Genomic DNA, 26,107 nt, shown 5'->3' on the forward strand with positions numbered 1-26,107 from the left:
GAAAACCATACGTGTTGTCCTTTAGTAAATTCTCGATTTGCAAACTCACGATTTTATCACTGAAAATAACCAAATCACACCAACATGAATCTTAATAAATTTCCCCCTAGATCTGTGAACAAAATTAGATCTAGGTTTTAAACCTGTGAGTCTGAATATATATCATTTGAAGGGATTCCATAGAGGATCAATTATATCTAATAATATGTTTTCTTTTTTTATGAAGAGTTACGTTTAAAATTGGATCTTGCTAGTGGAACTCGTATGATACAGTATTTGGATACTGTGATTCTGATACAGAATATGGGAGTAGATATGTACATACAGTAAATATATATAATCTAGAGATGCTAGTGGTGTATCATTGTGGTATATAAATATTTATAAAATAATGTGATATGTTGAGAGAGATGAAACCAACATTATTGGACACACTAAATCACATGACCATACATTATTTCAGACTTGGTCTACTACCAACTGTAATCACAACCTCATCACAAAGCCACAGCTGTATCATTCCACAAGTGTAAACAATAACATCTCTCAGAGACACACTGCTCACAGAAAAGCAGCACATCCCTTCCTCAAAGGCATACACATTTCTGACAGACACATTTCAAGAAATGTCCAAAATACTTCATGACTCAATGGATCTGACATTAGTCCTCACCAAAGAACTTGAACAAGACTTCCCTGAGCAGCCACTTCAGAATCCAGCACAGGAAACAGTGAGCAGACATACAAGCCCTGACCCTGACGCAGCATTAATCACTTCCTGCCAGTACAAGTCACTGTACAACATGTTTTCTTTCCAAAATAAACCACAGTGGCAGTAGTCATTAATGTTCAAATTGTTTATTCACTTACACTGTCATCCAATTAAATGTTTAGTCATTAAATATTCAAATTAGATAGCCTATTCTGAACTATTTTCTCCTCCTATTCTGCATTTGTTTCACTCTACATTATTCTCCACATAGAACTATTTTGTCACAACAGGGACCATTTTATAAGATAGATATACACTTGTGTGTGCGATCACGCTCTGATATGCGCAAGCCTTGGGTGGTTGAATAGTGAGTGGAGCGATTTACTGCTTGAAGCCGCACAGATCTTCGCATTATCCCTATGGAAACTTGCATTCGCATACTGTAAGGTAGTAAAACTGCCTTCTGTGACATCATGCAAACACAGCCACATTGCGTCATACTTACCTACTTTGCAGAACTCATCCACGGGAGAGGCCGGATAGGAGATTCTGCAAACATCCTCAGGGGGGATATATATACTGGTATGTTCCCCTTTCCTAAGGGGGAGGGGCCGGATAGGAGATTCTGCAAACATCCTCAGGGGGGGATATATATACTGGTATGTTCCCTTTCCTCAGGGGGAGGGGCCGGATAGGAGATTCTGCAAACATCCTCAGGGGGGGATATATATACTGGTATGTTCCCCTTTCCTCAGGGGGAGGGGCCGGACTGTAGACGTCATTAGGCCCTGTCCCACCACAGGAAAAGACCGTGATTGCCGGGTCTGCGAGGGGGGGCGGGGTGAAATTACGTGATTCACTACATTTAGCCCCGCCCCCTCCCAATGGACCCGTGAATTCCTAGGAAAATCTCCCCATCCTGCCCATGTCACTGGGAAGTGGGTGGGATGCGGTAGATCTGCCTACACTTTCGGGGGTGCGGGGGGCTACCCGAAAAATAGTGAGCTTCCCGCGACTTCCGGGAGTGTATGCATTGCGTGCAGCAGGCAAGAACATGCAGCATTTGACCTGTTTGCTAAACATTGCCGTGTATCAGGAGTTTGGTCAGATGCACATTTTTGCAAAAAATGGCACCTAATGCTGAATCCAGAGTTCATTACTTTTCTTATCTAGATTGTGAATGTTTTGAACGAGCTGATAAATTGAAGCCTGCTGCTAACTAGTATTATACCACTGCAGACTGATTGAAATGCAGCCAAATATCAGAAAATTGTGCATGTTTCCACTGGAATAAGAACAGCCTGTAAATGATAGAGCATTATTCATCAAATAGAATATTAAAGTACCTACATATCGTTCTTCATTAAAATATACCTCAAAATCTGCCTCACCTCTCTTAATTCATCTGAGCACAAATAACATCTTGAATCCACAAACTATGCCTTTGTCTAAATCAGTTTTTGTATAAAAACCCTTGTAGTAAACAGTTACTGTATGAGGTACTGGAAAGCTTCTGACTTTATATTCACCAAATCAGAAATGAACGGGGGGAATTCATAATGTAACCTACCTGACATCACTGAACGCAGTCATCTGCTCTTTCAGGAGCATTGCCACTTCATTTAATAATTCCAGGCCCTGCTCCACAGTCAGGGGGCTGTTAAGAGAAAGTAGAGAAAAAGCATTAGCAAAAAATGGAACTCATCAATAGGCGAAAGGCTTAAGTCCCAAAAGAGTTATCACCTTGGCCTGTCAGGATATAAAAGCCATAGCTCGCTATATTCCTGTCACATAGAGAGTGTAATATCTAGGGGACGGGGATCAGGTGTTCCAGCAAAAATGATAAATCACCTGAATTTTCTAGCAAGAAGACAAACAATAAAATGTAAATGAAATTCTTAGGAGCTTATTATTATGCCCTGGTACAGTACATCCAAGGATGATTAAACATTATATATATATTAGTGTGTGTGTATGTGTTTGTATGTACGTGTGTATGTATGTATATATATAAACATACAGTATATAAATATATATATATATATATATGTATATATATACTGTAAGTCAATCACTCCATGACCTTTACTGCAACGTTTCAGGTTTTAATACCCGTCCTCAGGCAACATAACACGTTATGTCCAAAGAGTGCCGTTACAGAGATTGTTGTTTTATACAAAGAGATAGAGAGAGAGAAAGTAACACTTAGGGGTAAATTTACTAAAGTGAGAGTTTTTAGAAGTGAGTTTGAAAAGTGATGTTGCCTATAGCAACCAATCAGATTCTAGCTATTATCTTCAAGAAGGTGCTATTTAAATGTTAAGTAGCATCTGATTGGTTGCTATGGGCAACATCACTTTTAAAACTCACTTCTAAAAACTCTCACTTTAGTAAATTTACCCCTTACAGTGTTGAAACGAAGGCTTTCATGTGTTTATTACCATAATAAGCACACTTTTGTTCAATTTATATCTACTGTACACATATATACATACCTCACAACATTTGTCCCAGTAGATTCGGGACATATGCGCATCCGAAGCGCGCGCGCCCGAAAAGGGGGCATGGCCTGATAGTAAAGTGGGCAGGGCCTGATAACACCCCCCCACTAAGGGGCGTGCCCAGCATCTCCGAGATGCTGGGCTGCCCTCGAACTTCCCCCCGTATTGTAAATAGATGCTGTGCGCACGTGCACAACATCTATTCTTGCTCTGCATACTCGCTGCTCTGCTATGCAGAGCAGCGAGTATGCTTCCCCCAACTCCCTGCCCACCGCGGGAAACTGCGGCCCACGAGTGGGACAGCGGGACAGTCCCAGAAAAACGCGACTGTCCCGCTGAATGCGGGACAGTTGTGAGGTATATATATATATATATATATATATGGACCCTTGCACCATGTATAATTGTAATTATTGTATTGAGCACTGCTTGTACCATGCCTATAAAATATATATATATACAGTCAGGTGCATAAATATTGGGACATTGACAGAATTTTCATATTTTGGCCTCTATTCACCACCACAATGGCTTTGAAATGAAACAAACAAGATGTGCTTTACCTGCAGACTTTCAGATTTAATTTGAGGGTAATTACATCCAAATCAGGTGAACGGTGTAGGAATTACAACGGTTTCTATATGTGCCTCCCAATTTTTTAAGGGGCCAAAAGTAATGGGACAAACTAAACAATCCTAAATCTAACTTTCACTTTTTAATACTTTGTTGCAAATCCTTTGCAGGCAATTACAGCCTGAAGTCTGGAAAGCATAGACATCACCAGACGCTGGGTTTCATCCCTGGTGATGCTCTGCCAGGCCTCTACTGCAAATGTCTTCAGTTCCTGCTTGTTCTTGGGGCATTTTCCCTTCAGTTTTGTCTTCATCAAGTGAAATGCATGCTCAATCAGATTCAGGTCACGGGATTGACTTGGCCATTGCATAACATTCCACTTTTTAGCCTTAAAAAACGCTTTGGTTGCTTTTGCAGTATGCTTCGGGTCATTGTCCATCTGCACTGTGAAGCGCCGTCCAATGAGTTCTGAAGCATTTGACTGAATATGAGCATATAATATTGCCCGAAACACTTCAGAATTCATTCTGCTGCTTTTGTCAGCAGTCACATCATCAATAAATACAAGGGAACCAGTTCCATTGGCAGCCATACATGCCCACGCCATGACACTACCACCACCATGCTTCACTGATGAGGTGGTATGTTTTGAATCATGAGCAATTCCTTTCCTCCTCCATACTCTTCTCTTCAATTCACTCTGGTACAAGTTGATCTTTGTCTCATCTGTCCATTGGATGTTGTTCCAGAACTGTAATGGCTTTTTTAGATGTTGTTTGGCAAACTCTAATCTGGTCTTCCTGTTTTTGTGGCTCACCAATGGTTTACATTTTGTGGTGAGCCCTCTATATTCACTCTTGTGAAGTCTTCTCTTGATTGTTAACTTTGACACATATACACCTACCTCCTGGAGAGTGTTCTTGATTTGGCCAACTGTTGTGAAGGGGTTTTTCTTCACCAGGGAAATAATTCTTCTGTCATCCACCACAGTTGTTTTCCGTGGTCTTCCGGGTCTTTTGGTGTTGCTGAGCTCTCCGGTGCGTTCTTTGTTTTTAAGAATGTTCCAAACAGTTGATTTGGCCACACCTTATGTTTTTGCTATCTCTCTGATGGGTTTGTTTTGATTTTTCAGCCTAATGATGGCTTGCTTCACTGATAGTGACAGCTCTTTGGATCTCATATTGAGAGTCGACAGCAACTGATTCCAAATGTAAATGTCACACCTAGAATCAACTCCAGACCTTTTACCTGCTTAATTGATAATAAAATAACGAGGGAATAGCCCACACCTATCCATGAAATAGCTTCTGAATTGATAGTCCCATTACTTTTGGCCTCTTAAAAAGTGGGAGGCACATATAGAACCCGTTGTAATTCCTACACCGTTCACCTGATTTGGATGTAATTACCCTCAAATTAAATCTGAAAGTCTGCAGTTAAAGCACATCTTGTTTGTTTCATTTTAAAGCCATTGTGGTGGTGAATAGAGGCCAAAATATGAAAATTCTGTCAGTGTCCCAATATTTATGCACCTGACTGTATATATATATATTGATATATATATATAGCTATACTTAGATATATGTATATCTGAAGCGCTTTCACGCTTATTATATATATATATATATATACTAAGCAAGAAAGCGCGTCTGTCTGTCCGTCTATATGTCCTTTATGAAGGGCCACAGTTTTGGACCTAGCTCCACCAAATTTGGAATAGTGGTGTAGTTTGACCAGGATTAGGTTTTTGCCTAGGAAGAACTTCACCAGGGCCACTCACTATCACACAATCCCTAAAATGGGGACACTCATAAATTACACAGGTTTCGGGGTTGGCTTAAGTGGAAATTGGCAGTCTACAAAAATCCTGTGAGAAAGCTGCAACAGTATAATTTTCACCTAAGTCTGAGCAAACTTGATGACTCATGCAAGTTCATATTAAATCCAGAGCCTCTGTGTTTGTGTCAGGCTGGGATTTGTGAACAGACTCTGACTAGTAGGACTAGAGAGGCTAGGTTGAAAACTAGGAGGCTTGATATGACTCCTCTTCATTCAGGATGACACTATGAGTAAGTAGTAGAGCTGGGTTGCAGAACAGAACCAGCTAGTGCAGGATTGCTGGGATGCGGAGCAGTACCAGCTAGTGCAGGAACGCTAGGATGAGCAGTACCAGCTAGTGCAGGAATGCTGGGAGGAGCAGTACCAGATAGTGCAGGAAGGCTGCAATGAGCAGTACCAGCTAGTGCAGAAATGCTGGATTGAGCAGTGCCAGCTAGTGCAGGAACGCTGGGATGAGCAGTATCAGTTAGAGCAGGAACGCTGGGATGGGCAGTACCAGCTAGTGCAGGAATACTGGGATGAGCAGTACCAGCTAGTGTAGGAACGCTGGGATGAGCAGTACCAGCTAGTGCAGGAATGCTGGGATGAGCAGTACCAGCTAGTGCAAGAACGCTGGGATGAGCAGTACCAGCTAGTGCAGGAATGCTGGGATGAGCAGTACCAGCTAGTGCAGGAATGCTGGAATGAGCAATACCACGCTGGTTACCACATACATTGCTACCCGGCTAATGACAGGAGGCTCCTCGTGGCATCTGTCATTAGCCAGAGCCGCCAGCCAATCAGTGGCCGCTATTTGTAGAGCAGGTCCGCCATGAGATCTTTGTGGCCCAGTACTAGAGTGTGTATGGCCAAGTGAGTGGGGATGTGATCATGCCCTGTTGTGAATAATTGTCCCTCTGTACATTATGCAAATTGAGATGGCCACACCTACCTTCTCAGCATTTCATTTGTGAAAGTCGCAGTAAAGTGTCCTTGGAAATTATTTCAATAATAGTAAAATGGACCAGATCACTCCAGCTCACCCACTCCTGTCCCCTCTTCACTATACCTAGTGGATCACTGCAGGATGACTGTCCCGCAACGGCAATGGGATCCATTTGCAGGGGTCCCGCGCACTGCCCATGTTGGAGACATCAAAGCATTATGATATAGATGTTGGTAAGTATGATTTAGGTAGAAGATTGCAAAATTGTGATTGGACTATACTAGGGATGTGCAGGCTTGGATAGGTTCGAGTTAGCACGCCGAGTTTGCAAGATGACGTTTTGCCTCTTTCTGAGTTCCGTTTTTTTTGAGGGAAAAATCCAAACTCGGCTTGCAAACTCGAACCTATCCGAGCCTGCACATCCCTAGACTATACCATACTTACCTACTTTACTTATCTGCTCCCTGGGAGATGCCCGGGGAGCAGACACTGGTGTATGCTTAGGGGGGCTGGGCCGACTTACTATGTCATTTAGCCCCGTCCCCGCATTTTACCGCGAATCGCAGGAGCGTGATGAGGAGACGGGGCAAAAGGGCGCATTTTCGCGTCCTTTAGCTCCACCCCCTCCATACGGAGCCGCGAGTCACATCAATTCTGACGTGATTCCCTGCATTTATCTCTCCATCCTGCCCACTAGGAAGTGGGCGGGATTCGGGAGATGTGGATACTCTTCTGGTGGTGCGGGGGGCTCCCGGCACTTCTGGGAGGGTAAGTAAGTATGGACTAGATGCAACTTTTTATATTTGGAAATGACCCTCTGCCATTAATGATGTAACCAGTTCATGAAGTTGTATATCATGATTGAAAGCATAAATCTTTATAATAGCTTATGAACATACGTATATACTAATTATTTTATGTATGCTAATTCAAATTTCTCTTTTCATACAATAGTGTCATTATGTTAATGGCTTCTGCCTGGCATATCCCCATAAGCACTAAGCTATTGACAACAGAATAACACAATAAAGGAGAGTAGGAGTACGCAGCTGCAGGCACGTATGCTCATTCATATGGATCACTGGCACGGATGGAGTTAAAAAAAAACGGAACATTAAAAGCACTGCTAAAAAAAAAGGAAATTGTTTATTTATTATGTAGTTCCTACAGAAATAAGGGGTTTATTTTTAAACGCAGTGGGTGAGGAAGCGATTGCTAAGCGAAACACAGTAGCAGAGGGTCAAATCCCAGCAGTTTGCGCAAAAGGAACTAAAAAAGACTTTCATAGCTTGCGGATTGACGTCACACGTTATCTGTATGGAATAGATGTATGGAATTAGCTAGGAAAAAAATCCATTCTATTCATCTACAGACTCAGCAGCCTTACATCTACAAATAGTGACTTTTCTGACCTATGCTGTGATCTTCTGTGCTGCATGTTCAGTAACTAACTGCCCACGGGTAATTATTGTGTAAACAACAGCTCATCGGAAGAACAAAATGACTGGCCAGCATCGCATTATGTTCTAGTACGTTCTCCCTCAATTGTTAAACTAAATATTATTTTTAAATTGAAAGGCGCAGCGCTAACGAGCAATTTATAGAAGAGGAATTATGTCATTTTCAGCCTCTCTCCTTTTCTCTAACAAGCTTTTCCTAGAGACCAGTTTTTGTCGTGACTAAGGGGCATATTTATCACAATCCGCATCTCAGATGTAGATAAAAGGTGATAAACTCGCCCAAATATGCAATGTGATATTTGAATACATTGCATGAATGTATCAAATATCGCTTGCAGGGACATAATTTGTGAGAAAGCTCTGTCCCTGCGAATCCTCCCCCCTCCCCCCCACACACTTAACATTGTATTTTTGAAAGAAAATATTCAGTAAATAAAAGCATGTGCTTCCGGCTATTCCCTCTCTCCCATCTGCTCCGTTAAGCTAACACACTTACCTGCACCTAGGCACCGGTGATTGGTGAGCTATTCGGTGATCCGGTCATATGATGGCTGTGCTCCTGCTCTGTGACACCAGTCATCTAATCGGTACTGTAAAATTAGATGTTTTCCTGGACTTCACAGCATCTCATTTCACTTTATAGATCAGCTGACCAGGGTTACAGAACACAGCGATCAGATGACCAAGTCACAGAGGCGCTCAAAGGATCATCGATCACCTTGGGGCAGGTAAGTGTTTTTTATTTTTATACTATTTTTCTTTTTACTGTGATCAATCTGTGGTCTATCAGATGCACATGGGTGATCACAGAAGCTTACTCTGGGCTCTGCTTTCCCTGTCAGCAGACAGGAAAGGCTGAGCTAGGGAAGGTGAAATGGGAGGGGGGGAAAGCCTGCATAACGGCATCTTCAGATAGTGTTATTATCGCAGTGCTCCTTCCTAGTATTTATTTACAATTTACTTTGGTAAATTTGAGCAGATCACATTTCTCATGACAAGTATGGAAAATGCGATCTGCTTACTAACAAAATGTGATATTGAGTGCTTGGAGGAGGTTTTTTTTTTTTCACGAATACTACTCCAATTGCCCATTTGGTACATTTCTGTGACACTAAAATAATGTGTAAATGGTGTGAAAATTACCATTTGCACATTATTTAAAAAATAAAAATAATATTGATAAATATGCTCTAAGAAATTCTGGAGACTAAACTGACATATAGATGTCTATATCCTTATGACAATATTTATCCGAGGAGTAAAGAACACTATGGGGTAGATGGAAGTTAGTAGCAGACTGGTTGATACTTCTTCTATCTCTCTCCACTTTATCTCTCTCCAAGGCTTAGTATATCTCCCATCATATTCATGGAAAAGTTTAGCCAAGTGTTAAATTCCACAGGAGGTGCCGCATTGCTCAAGACAATGCACCCCAAGGTTAGTCATGAGGTTCTTCTCATGTGCAATTCTCTGTACATTGCATTTCAGTTGGGCAGTGTATCTGGTTAGAGTAGTTACCATGAGCTTCTGTCATGGGTGTCGCCATTTTGAAACACTCAATGTGTGCAGCTGATCATGTTAGTCATGGGAGTGAGCCACTTGATTCAATCAAGCACTTTATAGTCTGGTCTCACTAATCTCCCTTGGATGATTATAGTCTGACTGGGACCCGGTCAATATCCCGACAGTGTATGGCAGTACTTAGGTTGCCAGAGCCGGAATCCCAACAACTGTCAGAATCCCAGCGTCAGCAAGTAGCGGGGTTAAGGGTTAGAATTAGGCACTAGGAGTAAGGGTTAGGTTCAGGCACCGGGGAGGGAGGGTTATGGGTAGGGAGAGGGGGAGAGTTAGGATACTGACTGACAAGTGCCGGTTTCCTTACCCTATTGGGATGCCATCATCGGGATTCTGACCGCCGGGATCCAGAGTGCATCCCGTACTCAACCCATCTGCCCCACCCTTGTCAGTACTTTCAACTCAGTATCCTTGCAACATTTCCATAGGGCCTCTGATCCTGCTCACAGTATCTGCCGTCAGCATTTCCAAAGTGAAGTTCCTCTGATCGTGCTCACAATATTTTCCAGTCAGTATTTCCAAAGTGCCTCTGATTCTGCTCCCTGCATCCTTTCAGCAATTCCAAAGTGCCTCCGATCCTGCTCACAGTATCTTTAGTCAGTGTTTCCCAAGTGTCTGTGATCCTGCTGGTAAACGGATTTGCACTTCTCCTGCCACAGACCTCTGCTGGTAAATGGATTGTCTCATCTGCAGCCACATACCCCTGCTGGTAATTCAGATTGTCTCATCTGCAACCCCATACCCCTGCTGGTAATTCAGATTGTCTCATCTGCGGCCACATACCCCTGCTGGTAATTCAGATTGTCTCATCTGCAGCCACATACCCCTGCTGGTAATTCAGATTGTCTCATCTGCAGTCACATACCCCTGCTGGTAATTCAGATTGTCTCATCTGCGGCCACATACCCCTGCTGGTAATTCAGATTGTCTCATCTGCATCCACATACCCTGCTGGTAATTCAGATTGTCTCATCTGCAGTCACATACCCCTGCTGGTAATTCAGATTGTCTCATCTGCAGTCACAGACCTCTGCTGGTAATTCAGATTGTCTCATCTGCGGCCACATACCCCTGCTGGTAATTCAGATTGTCTCATCTGCAGTCACATACCCCTGCTGGTAATTCAGATTGTCTCATCTGCAGCCACATAACCCTGCTGGTAATTCAGATTGTCTCATCTGCAGCCACATACCCCTGCTGGTAATTCAGATTGTCTCATCTGCAGCCACATATCCCTGCTGGTAATTCAGATTGTCTCATCTGCATCCACATACCCCTGCCGGTAATTCAGATTGTCTCATCTGCAGCCACATACCCTTGCTGGTAATTCAGATTGTCTCATCTGCATAAACATACCCCTGCCGGTAATTCAGATTGTCTCATCTGCAGCCACGTACCCCTGCTGGTAATTCAGATTGTCTCATCTGCAGCCACATATCCCTGCTGGTAATTCAGATTGTCTCATCTGCAGCCACATACCCCTGCCGGTAATTCAGATTGTCTCATCTGCAGCCACATACCCTTGCTGGTAATTCAGATTGTCTCATCTGCATAAACATACCCCTGCCGGTAATTCAGATTGTCTCATCTGCAGCCACATACCCCTGCTGGTAAAACGGATTGTCTCATCTTCAGTCACAGGTCTTGATTGGTAAATAGACTGCCTTGCCTTCTCCCTGCATCTGACCTCAGCTGGTCTGAGCCTGTGACAGTATATGATTTATGCTTCCTGCGGCAGCAACTGGGCGAGCCATTGTTTATTTTTACATTACTCTCATTCTAGTGTCCTATCCATTAAATAAACCGAAGACCTAGTCTAATATGGTTATAGTTAGTTTGTATAGTTTGGAGCAGAGAAGGGAAAGGGGGGACATGATAGAAACGTTCAAATATATAAAGGGTTTTAACAAGGTAAAGGAAGGAGACATTCTTCAAAGAAAGAGAAGTATTAGAAAAAGAGGACATGTTCTGAAACTGGAGGGTGGTAGGTTCAGGGGAAATTTGAAGAAAAATTACTTCACAGAAAGGGTAGTGGACAAGTGGAATAGCCTCCCATCAGAGGTGGAGCACTTTAAACATGCATGGGATAGACATAAGGATATCCTTCAGAAGAAGTAAGGATCAATAAGGGTTGAGGTAACAATATGTTTAAAAATGGGGCAGACTAAATGGGCCAAGTGGTTCTTATCTGCCGTCAAATTCTATGTTTCTATGGTTGCATTGTTGGTTCCTCAAACTCAGATCAGCTCATGTAATATAGCACAGGTTGAGTCTCCCATATCCAAATATTCCGAAATACGGAATATCCCGAAATACGGAATAATTTTGTCATGACTGAGATAATGAAACCTTTGATTTTTGATGGTTCAATGTACACAAACTTTGTCAAAGGCACAAATTATTAAACATATTGAATAAAATTACCTTCAGGCTGTGTGTATAAGGTGTATATGAAACATAAATGAATATAATTTCTGTACAGAAACTTTGCTAGAGCCACAAAATTATTGAAAATATTGTATAAATTACCTGTAAGCTGTGTGTATAAGGTGTATATAACACATAAATGCCTTCTGTGTGTATATTGGGGTCCCATTCCCAAGATATTTCATTATGATATGAAAATATTCCAAAATACAGAATATTCTGTTATTCAAAATACCCCTGGTCCCAAGTATTTTGGATATGGGAGACTCAACCTGTAGTGTCAAAACTATGATACTCTCTTCTAACATCGACATACTTGTTTCACCAGACTCACAGGCGAGTAGTCCACCCTCCCTGATCCTGGAAAGTAGGAGAATGGTGATATAATGATGGTATTTGTGGTGAAACATGTCATTATATCCAGCCACCACTACTGATAGACAATGGTCAGCATTTTGCAGTGGGGGGGGGCAGATCTATGATGACTTGAATCACTATGCCTGCCCCCTTGACCTCCATTCTGCTATCTCCCTTAGGGCAGCTACAAAAACTAGGTAAGTATGAAACTGAGCAAAAGAGTTTAGGTGCAGTATACTTTCCGCAAAACCTCTGGTTAGGTCAAATCAGTAGGACCACCATGGCTTCCACCTGCTAGACTTCAAACTAGCACCAGGTTAGAATGGCTTTGCTGGATCGCACTATAACAGAGAAACCTGCAGCGTGACTTCCACCTGTAATAATGGGAACCAGACTCAGCCTGGTCAGAAGGGGTTGGTGCTTCTATACCTCCATGCCTCAGAGTAAAGGCCCCCATACACCTAATGACTGATTGCCAGTTCCTGCGATCAGATCAGAAACAGTGATCCGCCGGGCAGAAATACCAACCAGCGGCCATCGTTGTTCCGCGATCCGTCGGAGGATCGGTGAAATTATACATGTAAAATTTCACCGATTTGCAAATCACTATCATATTTTGATCGTGAACGGAAAATAAGTGAAATCCAACATGTTGGATTTCACCGATCCTGCAACCCGGCATCTGTGGATCGCGACAATCTGACGCTAGTGTATGGGGGCCATAACTGAGCGTTGTATACAACAAGGTGCAACAGTGTATACACTACCGTTCAAAAGTTTGGGGTCACCCAGACAATTTTGTGTTTTACATGAAAATTTACTTTTATTTATCAAATGAGTTGCAAAATGAATAGAACATATAGTCAAGACATTGGCAAGGTTAGAAATAATGATTTTTATTTGAAATAATAATTTTGTCCTTCAAACTTTTCTTTTGTCAAAGAATGCTCCTTTTGCAGCAATGACAGCATTGCAGACCTTTGGCACTCTAGATGTTAATTTGTTGAGGTAATCTGAAGAGATTTCACCCCACGCTTCCTGAAGCACCTCCCACAAGTTGGATTGGCTTGATGGGCACTTCTTGCGCACTATTCAGTCAAGCTGCTCCCACAACAGCTCAATAGGGTTGAGTTCTGGTGACTGCGCTGGCCACTCCATTACAGACAGAATACCAGCTGCCTGCTTCTTTCCTAAATAGTTCTTTCATAATTTGGAGGTGTGCTTTGGGTCATTGTCCTGTTGGAGGTGGAAATTGGCTCCAATCACACGCTGTCCACAGGGTATGGCATGGCGTTGCAATATGGAGTGATAGCCTTCCTTATTCAAAATCCCTTTTATCTTGTACAAATCTCCCACTTTACCAGCACCAAAGCAGCCCCAGACCATTACATTACCTGCACCATGCTTGACACTCTTCCAGCATCTTTTCACTAGTTCTGCATCTCACAAATGTTCCTCTGTATGATCCAAACACCTCAAACTTCGATTTGTCTGTCCATAACACTTTTTTCCAATCTTCCTCTGTCCAATGTCTGTGTTCTTTTGCCCATATTAATCTTTTCCTTTTATTGGCCAGTCTCAGATATGGCTTTTTCTTTCATACTCTGCCTAGAAGGCCAGCATCCCGGAGTCGCCTCTTCACTGTAGACGTTGACACTGGCACTTTGCGGGTACCATTTAATGAAGCTGCCAGTTGAGGACTTGTGAGGCATCTATTTCTCAAACTAGAAACTCTAATGTACTTGTCTTCTTCCACAGTTGTTCACCGGGGTCTCCCACTTCTCTTTCTACTCTGGTTAGAGCCTGTTTGTGCTGTTCTCTGAAGGGAGTAGTACACACCGTTGTAGGAAATGTTCAGTTTCTTGGCAATTTCTCGCATGGAATAGCCTTCATTTCTAAGAACAAGGATAGACTGTTGAGTTTCACATGAAAGTTCTTTTTATCTGGCCATTTGGAGAGTATAATCGAACCCACAAATGTGATGCTCCAGATACTCAACTAGCTCAAAGGAAGGCCAGCTTTATAGCTTCTCTAATGAGCAAACCCGTTTTCAGCTGTACTAACATAATTGCACAAGGGTTTTCAAGGGTTTTCTAATCATCCATTAGTCTTCTAATGCACTTAGCAAACACAATGTACCATTAAAACACTGGAGTGATGGTTGCTGGAAATGGGCCTCTAACACCTATGTAGATATTCCTTTAAAAACAGACGTTGTATTTAATTTAATGTTTTAATGTAATGTTATCTTCATTGAAAAAAACAGTGCTTTTCTTTCAAAAATAAGGAAATTTCTAAGTGACCCCAAACTTTTGAACGGTAGTGTATATCATATAAAACAAAAATTGGACTTATAGCAAAATAAGTACCATATTCATATTACATTTTATAGACAGTTGATATATTGCTATTTGGAGTCCTTTTGCTAGAGCATGCGTGATATTATGATGCAAGGTACAAATATTAAAATGTTTTTTCTTTTCTTATTTCTTTAAAAAATAAAATGAAAAACAGCAGAATCATGTATAAAAGTGTTTGAAATCTCAGGAAATTAACATATTTACTGCTTTTCACAGTATAAATGATCCCCATGTTGTTCACATTGCCCCACTGGGCGTGATGAATACGCATCTTAACTGAGACAGATGCAAGTCTGAACCAATTACAACCCAGGTGACACTTTGTAAAAATCAATTTCAGGCTCTCACCTGGGAAGGTCAGCGAAGATTACTAAAACTTAGAAAGGCCCACCTAATGTAGTAATGGAACAGAATAGATGGGAATTAACTCTCCGGGGCTATTAGAGAAGAGAGGATCTAGATGTGTCATATAGAATTCACATCAAAATACACCCCTATTTCCTTGTTTGCTATGTAGACTTAGCAAGAAATAAGAGGTGACAAGCTAAACTGAGCTGGTTATATGATCGTTTCATACAAATTAGATATTGGATTCGCCAATGTTCACAATCAGGGTATAGTCATAACAAATAAAAAGTACACAGCTTGAAATATGTGCAAAATACCCGTAAACATTTTGAACATGTCTATTACTATGTAAATAGTAACATTAAAAAGAAATAAAAATATTTTCATCTAATTTAAATGCAAAATACAAACATGCAGCTAAGAGTTATGGTGCATACACACGTAACGATTTTTTTAACGATTTGTTGTTAACGACGTCGTTATCGTTCAAAAAATCATTCAGTTTCTGAGTTATAACGATGAACGATAATCGTTCAAGCGCGCTCCCGTTTATAGTTTGTAGTTATCATTCATCGTCCATTTCAGACTGTCCAACATAACTATTTTCATTAAGGGAAGGAACATTTTTCGTTCATCGTTCATTACACTTCAAAAATCGCTCACTTTTTCAAGGGAAAATCTGACAGAAAATCGTTGGTTACAAAATAGTTACGTGTGTATGCACCTTTAAATCATTTTTCTCCAGTTATTAGTTTGTACACCGCTTCCATCTTCTGACATTAATAACTTGTATAAACTAAGGATGCAGAGGGAAGTTACGCAAAAGACAATTTCTTGATTAAAGTTTTATTTTTATTTTTTTAAATTTAAAATATACATTTATTGGGTTTCCCTATTTTTTCTTTTCTTCTATAGTTTGCCAAAGAAAAAAAGAAAACATAGGGCCTGATTCAGAGCCGGACGCTATTTACGGACAGTCGTTCCAAAAAAGGGGCCGGCTATTTAAATTGAGCGCTCGCTCTTTGCGGTTTGTTGACGCCTCTACGTCTGAGCGAGCAAATGAAAAATGCGCTCGCTATCTTGTTAAGACGCCCCTTTGCCGTTCACATCACACGTCATCTCCGGTATTTATTCGATTAATCAGGAACATCGAAAGGCATCAGAACTGCTCGCAGTGGTTGTGGTAGGATTTTCCTACCGCAGTCACTGCGATCAGTTCAGGCTAAAAGACAACCAAGTGACGTGGTCGATAACGCTCCTTTACTAATTATGCACTCCCATTAAACGCCCTTTTTACCGTTAGGCACGCCTGCGTTCGGATCTCCGCTCCCCCGTTTTCAAGCACCTTCCCCTGTTACCACCCACAAATGGTACATTCTGTCAAACAAATTAGCAGCCCCTCGCTGTTTTGCGAGCGCATGATTTCCGACCGCAATGACTGGTTTGCGCATGCGCATTATGACCCATACGCATGCGCAGTTGTGCGAATATCGCTCACGAGCCGCTTACGAGCTCTGAATCAGGCCCATAGACCAAGCAAAAATTATTCAGAGAGAACAATACATAAGAATAACTTCAAACAAGGCTAGAGCCTTTGAGGATGTACCCCTCAGCCAGTGTCAAATCCAGTTAGGAGTGTGATCAGTATAATCGCTCACCCTCTCCCTCGCGCAGCCAGAGGAGACTGCTGCTGTTGGTGATCAGCAGTAGGAGCCTCCCTGGTTCCACTGCAACCCAGCACACAAAAGTGTGCTGGACTGAAGAGACAGTGACATTGCTGCTGACAGGTAAGGGAGGGGGGCTCCATCAAGCCTGGGCCCGGGTATTTAGTGCCCACTCCCCCACCATCTCTGTGCCCCTGGGAGGAGACAGGGGCTTGGTGAGAGGAGCCCATCAAGTTTGTAAAGAGGAACCTCCTCAGGTGCATCTACACAAATTCAGAGTGCAGGAGGGGCAGAGCAGTGCCTGTTTGTGTCTCTCCCCAAGAACAACCCTGCCACAAAACCTGTTTATGCAACAAACTGTGGTGTTTTATAGCAGTACATCACTGACCAGTAGCTGCAGGACATGTTCCCAGCTACAAGATCCACTTAGGTGGTTGTTTACTTTCATCTGGAGCGGGCACCTCCGGGACATGGGGGCTGCCGTCTTGCTCAGACTCAGGTGATCACGGTTCCTCCAATCCTGCTCCGAATCTCCAGCACATGACTCCTGTATCCAATCCACAACAAGGGCATCTTATATACATTTCTCAGTGGCCATGACTCAACGCCAGTTCAACTTCTGATGACTCCTGCCTGTTGTTCCCGACTGCAGCTTCCAGAGATTGGCTCCACAGAGTGTCGACCATCCACTGCTGTTATACTGTACCTCAGTACCAGCAAGTCCTGCTGCATTCTGCATCCTTTCCTGTGTTTGCCAAAACAGCCTTCGGGTAAACTGAATTGCATCTGCACTATCCATTCCACTATAGCACAGTACTGTTCCATCCTGCAGTCGTTAACTATGGATTCCAGCCTGTAACTGTTATTTCTATTCAGCCAAGTGCTCATTAGTTCACCTGCAGTTCATACTGTTCAAGTACAGATGTGCCCACATACATCTATCCTCTACAATTCGCGCTACACATAATGCGGGAGCTCAATGTAACTCGCCGAGCATCTTTCCGTGCAACTTTATATCTTCAGATGTGTCTTATTGGCACAACAATGCAAATGTGTAGCACAAGCAGCTTCTGCTGATTAAAATGATATGCAGCATGCCTATATTCTGTGTGCGACTGAGACTGGTGTTACAGCCGCTGACACTGTAACGTAGCATTTTGCATACAGATACACCCACAGTCAGTCACAGAATATAAGCATGCTGCATATCATTTTAATCAGCAGAAACTGCTTGGGCTACATAGTTGCATTACTGTGCGAATAAGATGCATTTGAAGGTAAAAAGTTGCACGAAAAAATGGCTCTACCGAGTCACGCCACGGCAAGGCGCAACTTGAAGGGCTGTTTAACGTGCAAGGAGGCTAGATGTATGAGGACACATCTGTATCAAGCTTTCCTATTTCTTCTCAGCAACTGCTCACCAGCACTACCTGCAATTCACACTGCTCAATATCAAGTACCACTACTTCTTATCAGCAAGTGCTCACTAGCACCACCTGCAGTTAATACTGCTCAAGCAACTGAGGGCCTGATTCAGAGCCGAACGCTCTGACCAGAGCGCTCGCTCTGAATCAGGGCCCTCCTCCATGAAAATGGAGCGCCCTCCTGGACGCTCGCATAGCTGTGGGTGACCACCCACAGCTTATGCGAGCGTCCCTGATGATGGTCGCAATGGTCAAGACCATCGCGACCATCGGGCTTGCGACGGAGACCCTGCGGTAGGGTCTCGCTGCCGCAAGCCCAGGAGTGATTTTGGCTCTATCAGAGCCAAAATCACTCCCACTGACGTCACTAGTGATGTCAGTGGGGACGGCTTCAGACGGTAGGCGTTCCCATGGGAACGCCTCCGTCTGGCAGCCACGCCCCCGGCATGCCCACCAAAGGGGGCGTGCTGTCAATCAACATCGACAGCACGCCCCCTTTGGTGCGAGACCCGGAGCGACGGAGAGCCCGTCGCTATCCGGGTCTCGCGCATGCGCACAACGAGCTCCCTCCATCGTGCGCATGCGCAGTGGGGCAACATCGACCCGCTTGCGAGCGTCCTGTGCTCCTGAGCGGGCCTGAATGACCCCCTGAGTCTACTATTCTACTCCTGAGTATTCAACTGAGCTGTCAGCTCAAGCCGTGGTACATCCTGAAGTATTGTCAGTCTTCTAACACATTCTTACTTCCGTGTAATGAACTGGGGACCACTGTGTAGCATTGTGTGAACAATGTGAACTGGTGGTACTATGTAACATAATGTGAACTGTGGGTGCTGTGTGGCATATCGTGAATTGGGGCACTGTGTGGCATTATGTGAACTAGGAACATTGATGGCATTATGTGAGCTGGGGCACTGTGTGGTAAATGTTAAACTAGGGGGCATTATGTGGCAATATGTGAACGGTGGCACTGTATGTGTAACATCATATAAACCTGCATTACAGTGTGGCATAATGATAACATCTCTACTTACAAAAACTGATGGTGTGCCACAATTTTAACATCTTGTTCAGTGTGCTATGGGTTGAGAAAGGTTGAAAATCTCTGCTCTACACCAACAGAGCCGACAGACCACAGCATTGAACAAATTCCCCCCCCCCCCCACTCTCTGCTCCAGAAAAGAGAGCACTCTATACACAGAGGGAAAGTGTGTTCATGAAGGTGGGGGGGGAGAGCTAAGCTTTGGCTGTCACAATGTATGAAGGGTCACAGAGCATCCACCGAAGGGGCAGGCATATATCAATAATCAAACTGAATATGGCTTTCCTTAGGTAATTAGCCTGATATTGACTGCACAATGTAAAAGAGCAGGTTTCAAATGCATCTGAAGACTTGTCCAGAGAACGGGAGCTACTATCTAACTTGTCACTTGGAACGTTTGGTGAGTACTGCCACCTGTCAACTTTAAAAAAAAAAGCACTGTATCTATAATTGCCAACCTATTTCAGTTATTTCGCTCCCAAGATTTTTAAGCGTATTTACAAAAATGTCACCACCTTCCACTCCTCTCACTCCTTTCTTGACCCAGTTCAGTCTGTCTTTCAATCTCTCCCAGAAACATCCCTCACCAAAGTCACCAATGATCTTCTCACTGTTTAGGAAAAGGGTCACTTCTACATTCTCATATTTCTCAGCCTCTCTTCTGCCTTTGATACCATAGACACCTTCTTCCCTTGCAAATCCTTTATTCCACCAGCCTGCATAACTCTGCCCTCTCTTGGTTTATCTCCAATGTCACAAACAATTCATCTTCTGTATCAACTTCTGATTATGCTTCCCTCTCTTCCCTTTCCTATCGGAGTCACCCAAGGATCTGTTCTTGGCCCTCTACTCTTCTTACTCTACACTTTTTTCTAATTAGTGGTCTCATCAGAACTTTGGCCTCTAATATGACCTGTAAGCTAAGGACACCATCATTCACTCCCTTATTATTTCACATCTCAATTACTGTAAACTCCTTTATGCATATTTTACTTTCCTCTCTGCCAATCACTACACTGGCTCCCTGTCTCCTCCAGGATTAAGTTCAAACTCTTCACCTTAACCTACATGCCATCAGCAACTCCTCTTTCTCTGCATCCCCAACCTCGTTTCTAGCTACCTCCCACCCCCTTCGGTATGCCAACTACCACAGCATTACTAACACACTGACTACTTTTTTGCACTCCCATCGCCAGGATTTTTCCCTGCTGCTCTCAACCTACGGAACACACTCTCACTTCATATTACATTAGCCACTAGGCTTCAAATGTCTCTTCAAAGCTCATCTCTTCATTCAAGTCTATCAGCCTTCCAAACTCCTCTGGATTTGCTACCATCTCTACACCCACCCTACTCAGGGACGTGCTGGAATCTCTTAAACCTTGTGCCATTTTCAAATGGTGAAACAATCTCTGTTCCCTATATTGCGTCATCTGACTAATCCAGCTATAGACTTGATGCTGGTCATTATCGGCCAGTACCCATCATAAGAAACAGTATATAATACAGGGCTAAGACGATTTTCTACCATCAGAGCTCAGATATAATATATTTCTGGGACAGGACTATGTCCAATTATAGGACAAAAGATTGTACGTGTTGGAATCACTTGACTGATGCTCTATTTCTTGTTGATATGATGCTAAATTCTGCACAACAATTGAGCTGCCCTTATTAGCTCCTCTGATGATATATCATTTCTTTTGCTTAGGGCTTTAAAAGCCTCAAATTCTTGCTTGGTGAGGTTTGGATGTACCTCTTGTCCATCATCATGACATGGTGAAACTGAAGATTCTAAAAATTGTGTAAAGATTTTAATAGAGGCATTTGTAGAAATAGGTTCAAATTTGGATTTCAGTTGTAACCTCCGAAGTTTGTCTGGTGTATCTATAGGGGTTGTAGTAGTCAAAGACAAAGAACTCTGGGCCTGATTCAGACCCGGTCGCTAAGCTGTGAACGCTTGCTGCCAAAAGGGTCCGGGTATGCAAATCCCGAGATCGCACTGTCTGGCTTAAGGACGCCCTCTATGTGTTAGAGGGCGACGGCAGTGAGCGTACGCAGGAGTATTAAGCCGCCCACCTTTCTCTCTTAGCACACGTCATCTCCAGGAAGTGTCTGATTAATCTGTAACATCGAGACCCATCAGTTCAGGCTAAAAAACAACCAAGTGACGTGTACAATGACGCTTCCATGCTAATTATGCACACCCATTAAACTCTGTTTTGATGCTCAGACACGCCTGCGTTCACACATCCACTCCCCCGTTCACAAGCACCTTCCCCTGTCATCACCCACAAACGGCGCTGTCACTCAAAGTAGCATCCAGTCTGTGTACTACGAGTGCACGATTCCTGGCCGCAGTGACTGGTTTGCGGCGCGCATGCGTACTTTGATGCATACACATGCACAGATGTGCGATAATCGCCCCTAGCGAGTGTTCAAAGCTTAGCAACCGGGTCTGAATCAGGCCCTTTGTTTTCTAAAATGTTCCTTTAGTTTTAATTGATGCTGTAATTTGAATGTGTTTATTTTCCACTAACAAGGATAGTGGTTGCACGTGGGAACAAGTCTGAGTCTTGACGTTTCTGCTTCAGTAAGCGACAGTGGCGCAGAGAGGGGGGAGGAGCGGGTACAAATTACCCGGACCCAGGCTTGCGGGAGGAGCCTGGCGGGGGCCTGGGTCCAGCACCGCTCCCCTCTCCCTCTTACATCACAGCAGCCCAGCACACGCTGCACTGGGAGACTGCTCGCGGCTGCTAAGAAGCAGCCGCAGCAGTCTCCTATGCCTGTGGGGGGAGCGATCAAGCTGATCACACCCCCCACTTGTTATGCGCCGGGCTGAGGGAGCGCAATGTGCCCCCCTCGCCAGCGCACAGCGCCGGCGCAACCATTTTTCTCCTACCAAAGGGGGCATGGCCACACCTCCCGCGATTAGGCCACGCCCCCTTTTTTACCGGGGCCCGGCACAGCTCTTGACGGGCCTGATAAGGGGTACTGATGAAATGTTAAAGACTAAGGCCCTGATTCAGAGCCGGACCCTCTTTCAGAGCGCTCGCTCTGAAACAGGGCATTTTTTTTTTATTGGATCCGGCCTCCTGGCCACTCGCTAAGCTGTGGGTTACCACCCACAGCTTTTACGAGCAGCCAGGAGATGGTCGCGATGGTCTCGGCCATCGCCACCAACGGGCTTGCGACGAGACCCTTGCGGTAGGGTCTCGTCTGCCACAAGCCCGTGAGCTTCCTGCTCTAATAGAGCCAGAAGCTCACCACTGACATCACTCTTTTGCATACCCACCCATCGTTTGCATAGCCACCCCCCTCCCCGCCTACAAAACAGGGCGAGCTGTCAATCAATATCGACAGCCGCCCCGTCTTGTAGTGAGCCCAGGAGCGACGGAGCTAAGCTGTGGGTGACCTCCCACAGCTTTTACGAGCGGCCAGGTGATGGTCGCGATGGCCTCGACCATCGCAACCATCAGGCTTGTGACGAGACCCTTGTGGTAGGGTCTCGTCTGCCTCAAGCCCCAGTGAGCCACCCCCCTCCCTGTCTACAAAACAGGGCGAGCTGTCAATCAATATCGACAGCCGCCCCGTCTTGTAGTGAGCCCGAAGCTCGCTGGGGCTCGCGCATGCGCACGCCGGAGCCAGCTCCAGCGTACGTATGCGCAGTGGGGGACCATCGAACCGCTTGCGAGTGCTGTGCGCTCGCGAGTGGGTCTGAATCAGGCCCTAAGTTTTCTTAGGCAGCTGGGGCTTTTTTGTGGTTTTATTTGACCACCCCTCCTTGTGGGCCAGCAATAGGGCTGCCTGTATGTGCTCTGGTATGCACTCTCAAAGGGATGCACTGCAGTATGTGAAATCATCACTTGCTGACGAGCTGGAATATCTTAAAGCTTGTGCCGTTTTCAAATGGTGAAACAATCTAGGGGCTGGTCTCTGTTCTCTATATTGCGTCCTCTGACTAATCCAGCTATAGACTTGATGCTGGTCATAATTGACCAATACTTTAATTCTTTTGTTTTTTAAAATAATTCCTTCCTATATTGCTCGACTTGTACCTACAATTTGCCCAAGCAGTTAGTATTTTCAACAGTAATGAGAGTAGGTATAAACTGAGTTTCAAACTTGTTAAGTTTGTCTCAGGTAATATTAAGGGGTCAATTTACTAAGCCTTGGAGAATGATAAAGTGGATAGAGATAAACTACAAAATAATCAGCTCCTAACTATCATTTATCAAACACCTACCTATTTTAAGTAAAGTAAGAATCTAAGCTAATTACTTAACAATAATAATTGTGAATATAAATCAGTCAGGACTCTGGGCCTGTTTCATCTTGGATTGCAGTTGCAAATACGCATGCAATTGGCTGATTGTTGCGTTCTACGCAATGGATTAGCTTGCTACCGTAGTTGAACTGTGTGTGTACGCAATATTGCGACAGTGAATCAGGCCCTCTATTGCAATTTATATTTAAAAAGAGATAATACCTTTAATCATACAATATAAAATTCAATATATTAAATTCATGTAGATAATACATATATACCACTAAAATAATTACAGTAAATGTTTGAATATGCCCAGTGGTTTCATATATTGTTAGTCAATGTTCTTAATTTAACCACTGAAATTAGTCACTTATACCAGTATTTACTGACTTAGTATTTATTTGTGAGCTTGAGAAAAATATTGGTGACATTCCCACTTAATTAGAGCATTGTGACCACATAATTCTCTTGAAAAAGGTATATACATATAATTATCTGGTGATCATCCAGAATAATTACCCAGTCCTTTTGTGGTTGCAACTCCAGAGCCGAGTTCATTCACACAGTCAAATGACTACATACACCGCTTGCTGGTCCGCGGATAAAGCACTGATACAGGACCTGCTTCCAGCACAAGTCGGGTGGCCGCTGTAATGTGCGTGCCTACTGCCAGCGCTGTCCATATCTCCTCCACTGGTAAGCTATTTGCGGTTTAAGATCGAATGGAGACCGGGACCGGGAGCTCTTAGCTCTGAATTGTCATTGCTCACTGCAGCTTTTCCTAGTGATGGCTGGATCAGGAATCACCAAATAAATTATGTCTCAAGCAAAGGTGTTTTGAAATCAGAGATTATTTCCCATTTGTTTTCTTCTTTAGAAATACTTCATTAGATGTTACAGTAAGATGGCGGAGTAGTTTTTCTTACTATAGGATATTTTCGATTTCTAGGTCTGAGTAACTAAAAGGCACACCTCTACCCACTTACATTATATTGTGTTCTAGGTCAGCAGTCTATGTGTCGGTAGCTGACATGATGATGTATCACAGTATGCACAATGGAACACCATTACTGAAACGCAACAAACACACAGCGTGAAAATATGTTCCGAGTCTTATGTAAATGACAGTAAATAAACAGGGTCTGTGGTGGCCATAACAATTGTTCTACCAATCCAGCAGTTGACTAAAGGTAGAACAAATACATATATAGACAAATAGGTCCAGCATTTACTGATAAAATAATTCAACTTTCCATCACTATATGCAGCTGAAGGTGTGTAACTGGGTGGTAATGGGGCATTTGCACCTAGGCAAAGTTTAGCAAGGGCGTGTTGATGGAATCATGCATACTCCATACATGTTGCCATATGGATCTCTGTGCACCAGTGATAGTGTTTGTGCACCCTGATAATGATGATGGATAAGAAACTAAGAGTATGGATAGGAGCCTGTGGACACGTAGATGCTACAACTCTACATACGGGGAAAATCCGCCTTTTATCAGATTACGCAATGTGGGTTTAATTACGGGCGACTTGCATTCAACTCTGCGTAAGCCCATTGTCAGTGGCAGAGCAAGCCATGAGAGAACAAGGTCATATATAGACTTTATAGAGCATGCTCACAGGAAACAAACAAGCACAAAACTAAATAAATAGGTGTCATAATACTCTGAGAAGTACTCAGAGAGTTATACAACCTTTATACAGAGAGTTATACATCCTTGCTGGCAGTGACATTAGTCAGAACGGAATGCGTTCGGCATCCCGGCCCTTTTGGATGCCAACGCTTACATTACATTACAGAATACCGACACCAGTCAGAATCCCGGTGCCAGCATCCCAACCACTGGGATGCTGAAGGTAAGTAGGGCATGGCTACACCCGTAGGCCTCACCCACAATCTGCATTTTACACAAATACACCATTTGCAAGGGAATACCTCCAAGCCAGGAAAATCGGGAGAGGTGCCCTGATTGTGGGAAAGTCCAAAATCAGGACAGTTTGCGTACATACTGTAGTTTGATGTATGTAGTTAAAATTCAAGGTCTGCTACATACTGATTTGGTAGAAAATCAGCTGAAAACACCAAGTATAACAATTATTTGCTGGCGGTCATTTTAGTGCTATTTGGTGATTTGAATTAATAAACGTTGTTACACTGTAAGAAGTTTCCCCTATTATAGAAATGCATTAGAACTCCCAATGTGGAGTGCTGGCACTGTTGTTCCTGCTTCCTCCAAATGATAGTGGGGGGAAATAAAATCACCACAATTGTTGCTATAACAATGCTACATTATTGACACTTTTTTAATATATATCTCGATTGAAATATTGAAATCTGCCAGAGGAATGCTGCTGTACATTTCCATCTACATGATAATGAGCACTGTGGTGGGAGCTATCATTATTACATATAATTTCTAAAATCTTCAATGCACCATTAAGAACTACATTGGTTCTATTTTAATGCACAGTTCATGTGTTTACTAATACACATTAAGGACATTAACAACAGAAGGATGTTAATTGGATCAGATATGGGAATACTGCTTCCTAGAATACAGTCAGTGTTGTTTCTCTAGAATGTCCCTTTAAGGACATCTGAGCCATTACTTTCACACAGAGAT

The 26,107-nt window shown here is 43.3% G+C and overlaps 1 protein-coding gene across 1 annotated transcript in view; it reads right to left on the bottom strand.

Moving 5' to 3' along the window:
* Positions 1 to 26,107, bottom strand: part of PTPRN2 (protein tyrosine phosphatase receptor type N2) — a 1,246,087-nt gene that overhangs the window by 786,762 nt on the left and 433,218 nt on the right. Inside the window, exon 10 of the mRNA XM_088445425.1 lies at positions 2,283 to 2,369. Within this exon, the coding sequence (XP_088301551.1) occupies positions 2,283 to 2,369 (87 nt within the window). The remainder of the gene's footprint in view (positions 1 to 2,282; positions 2,370 to 26,107) is intronic.

Source organism: Taudactylus pleione, unplaced genomic scaffold, assembly GCF_031769625.1.
Source record: "Taudactylus pleione unplaced genomic scaffold, aTauple2 ptg000380l, whole genome shotgun sequence".
Classification (NCBI taxonomy): Eukaryota; Metazoa; Chordata; class Amphibia; order Anura; family Myobatrachidae; genus Taudactylus; species Taudactylus pleione.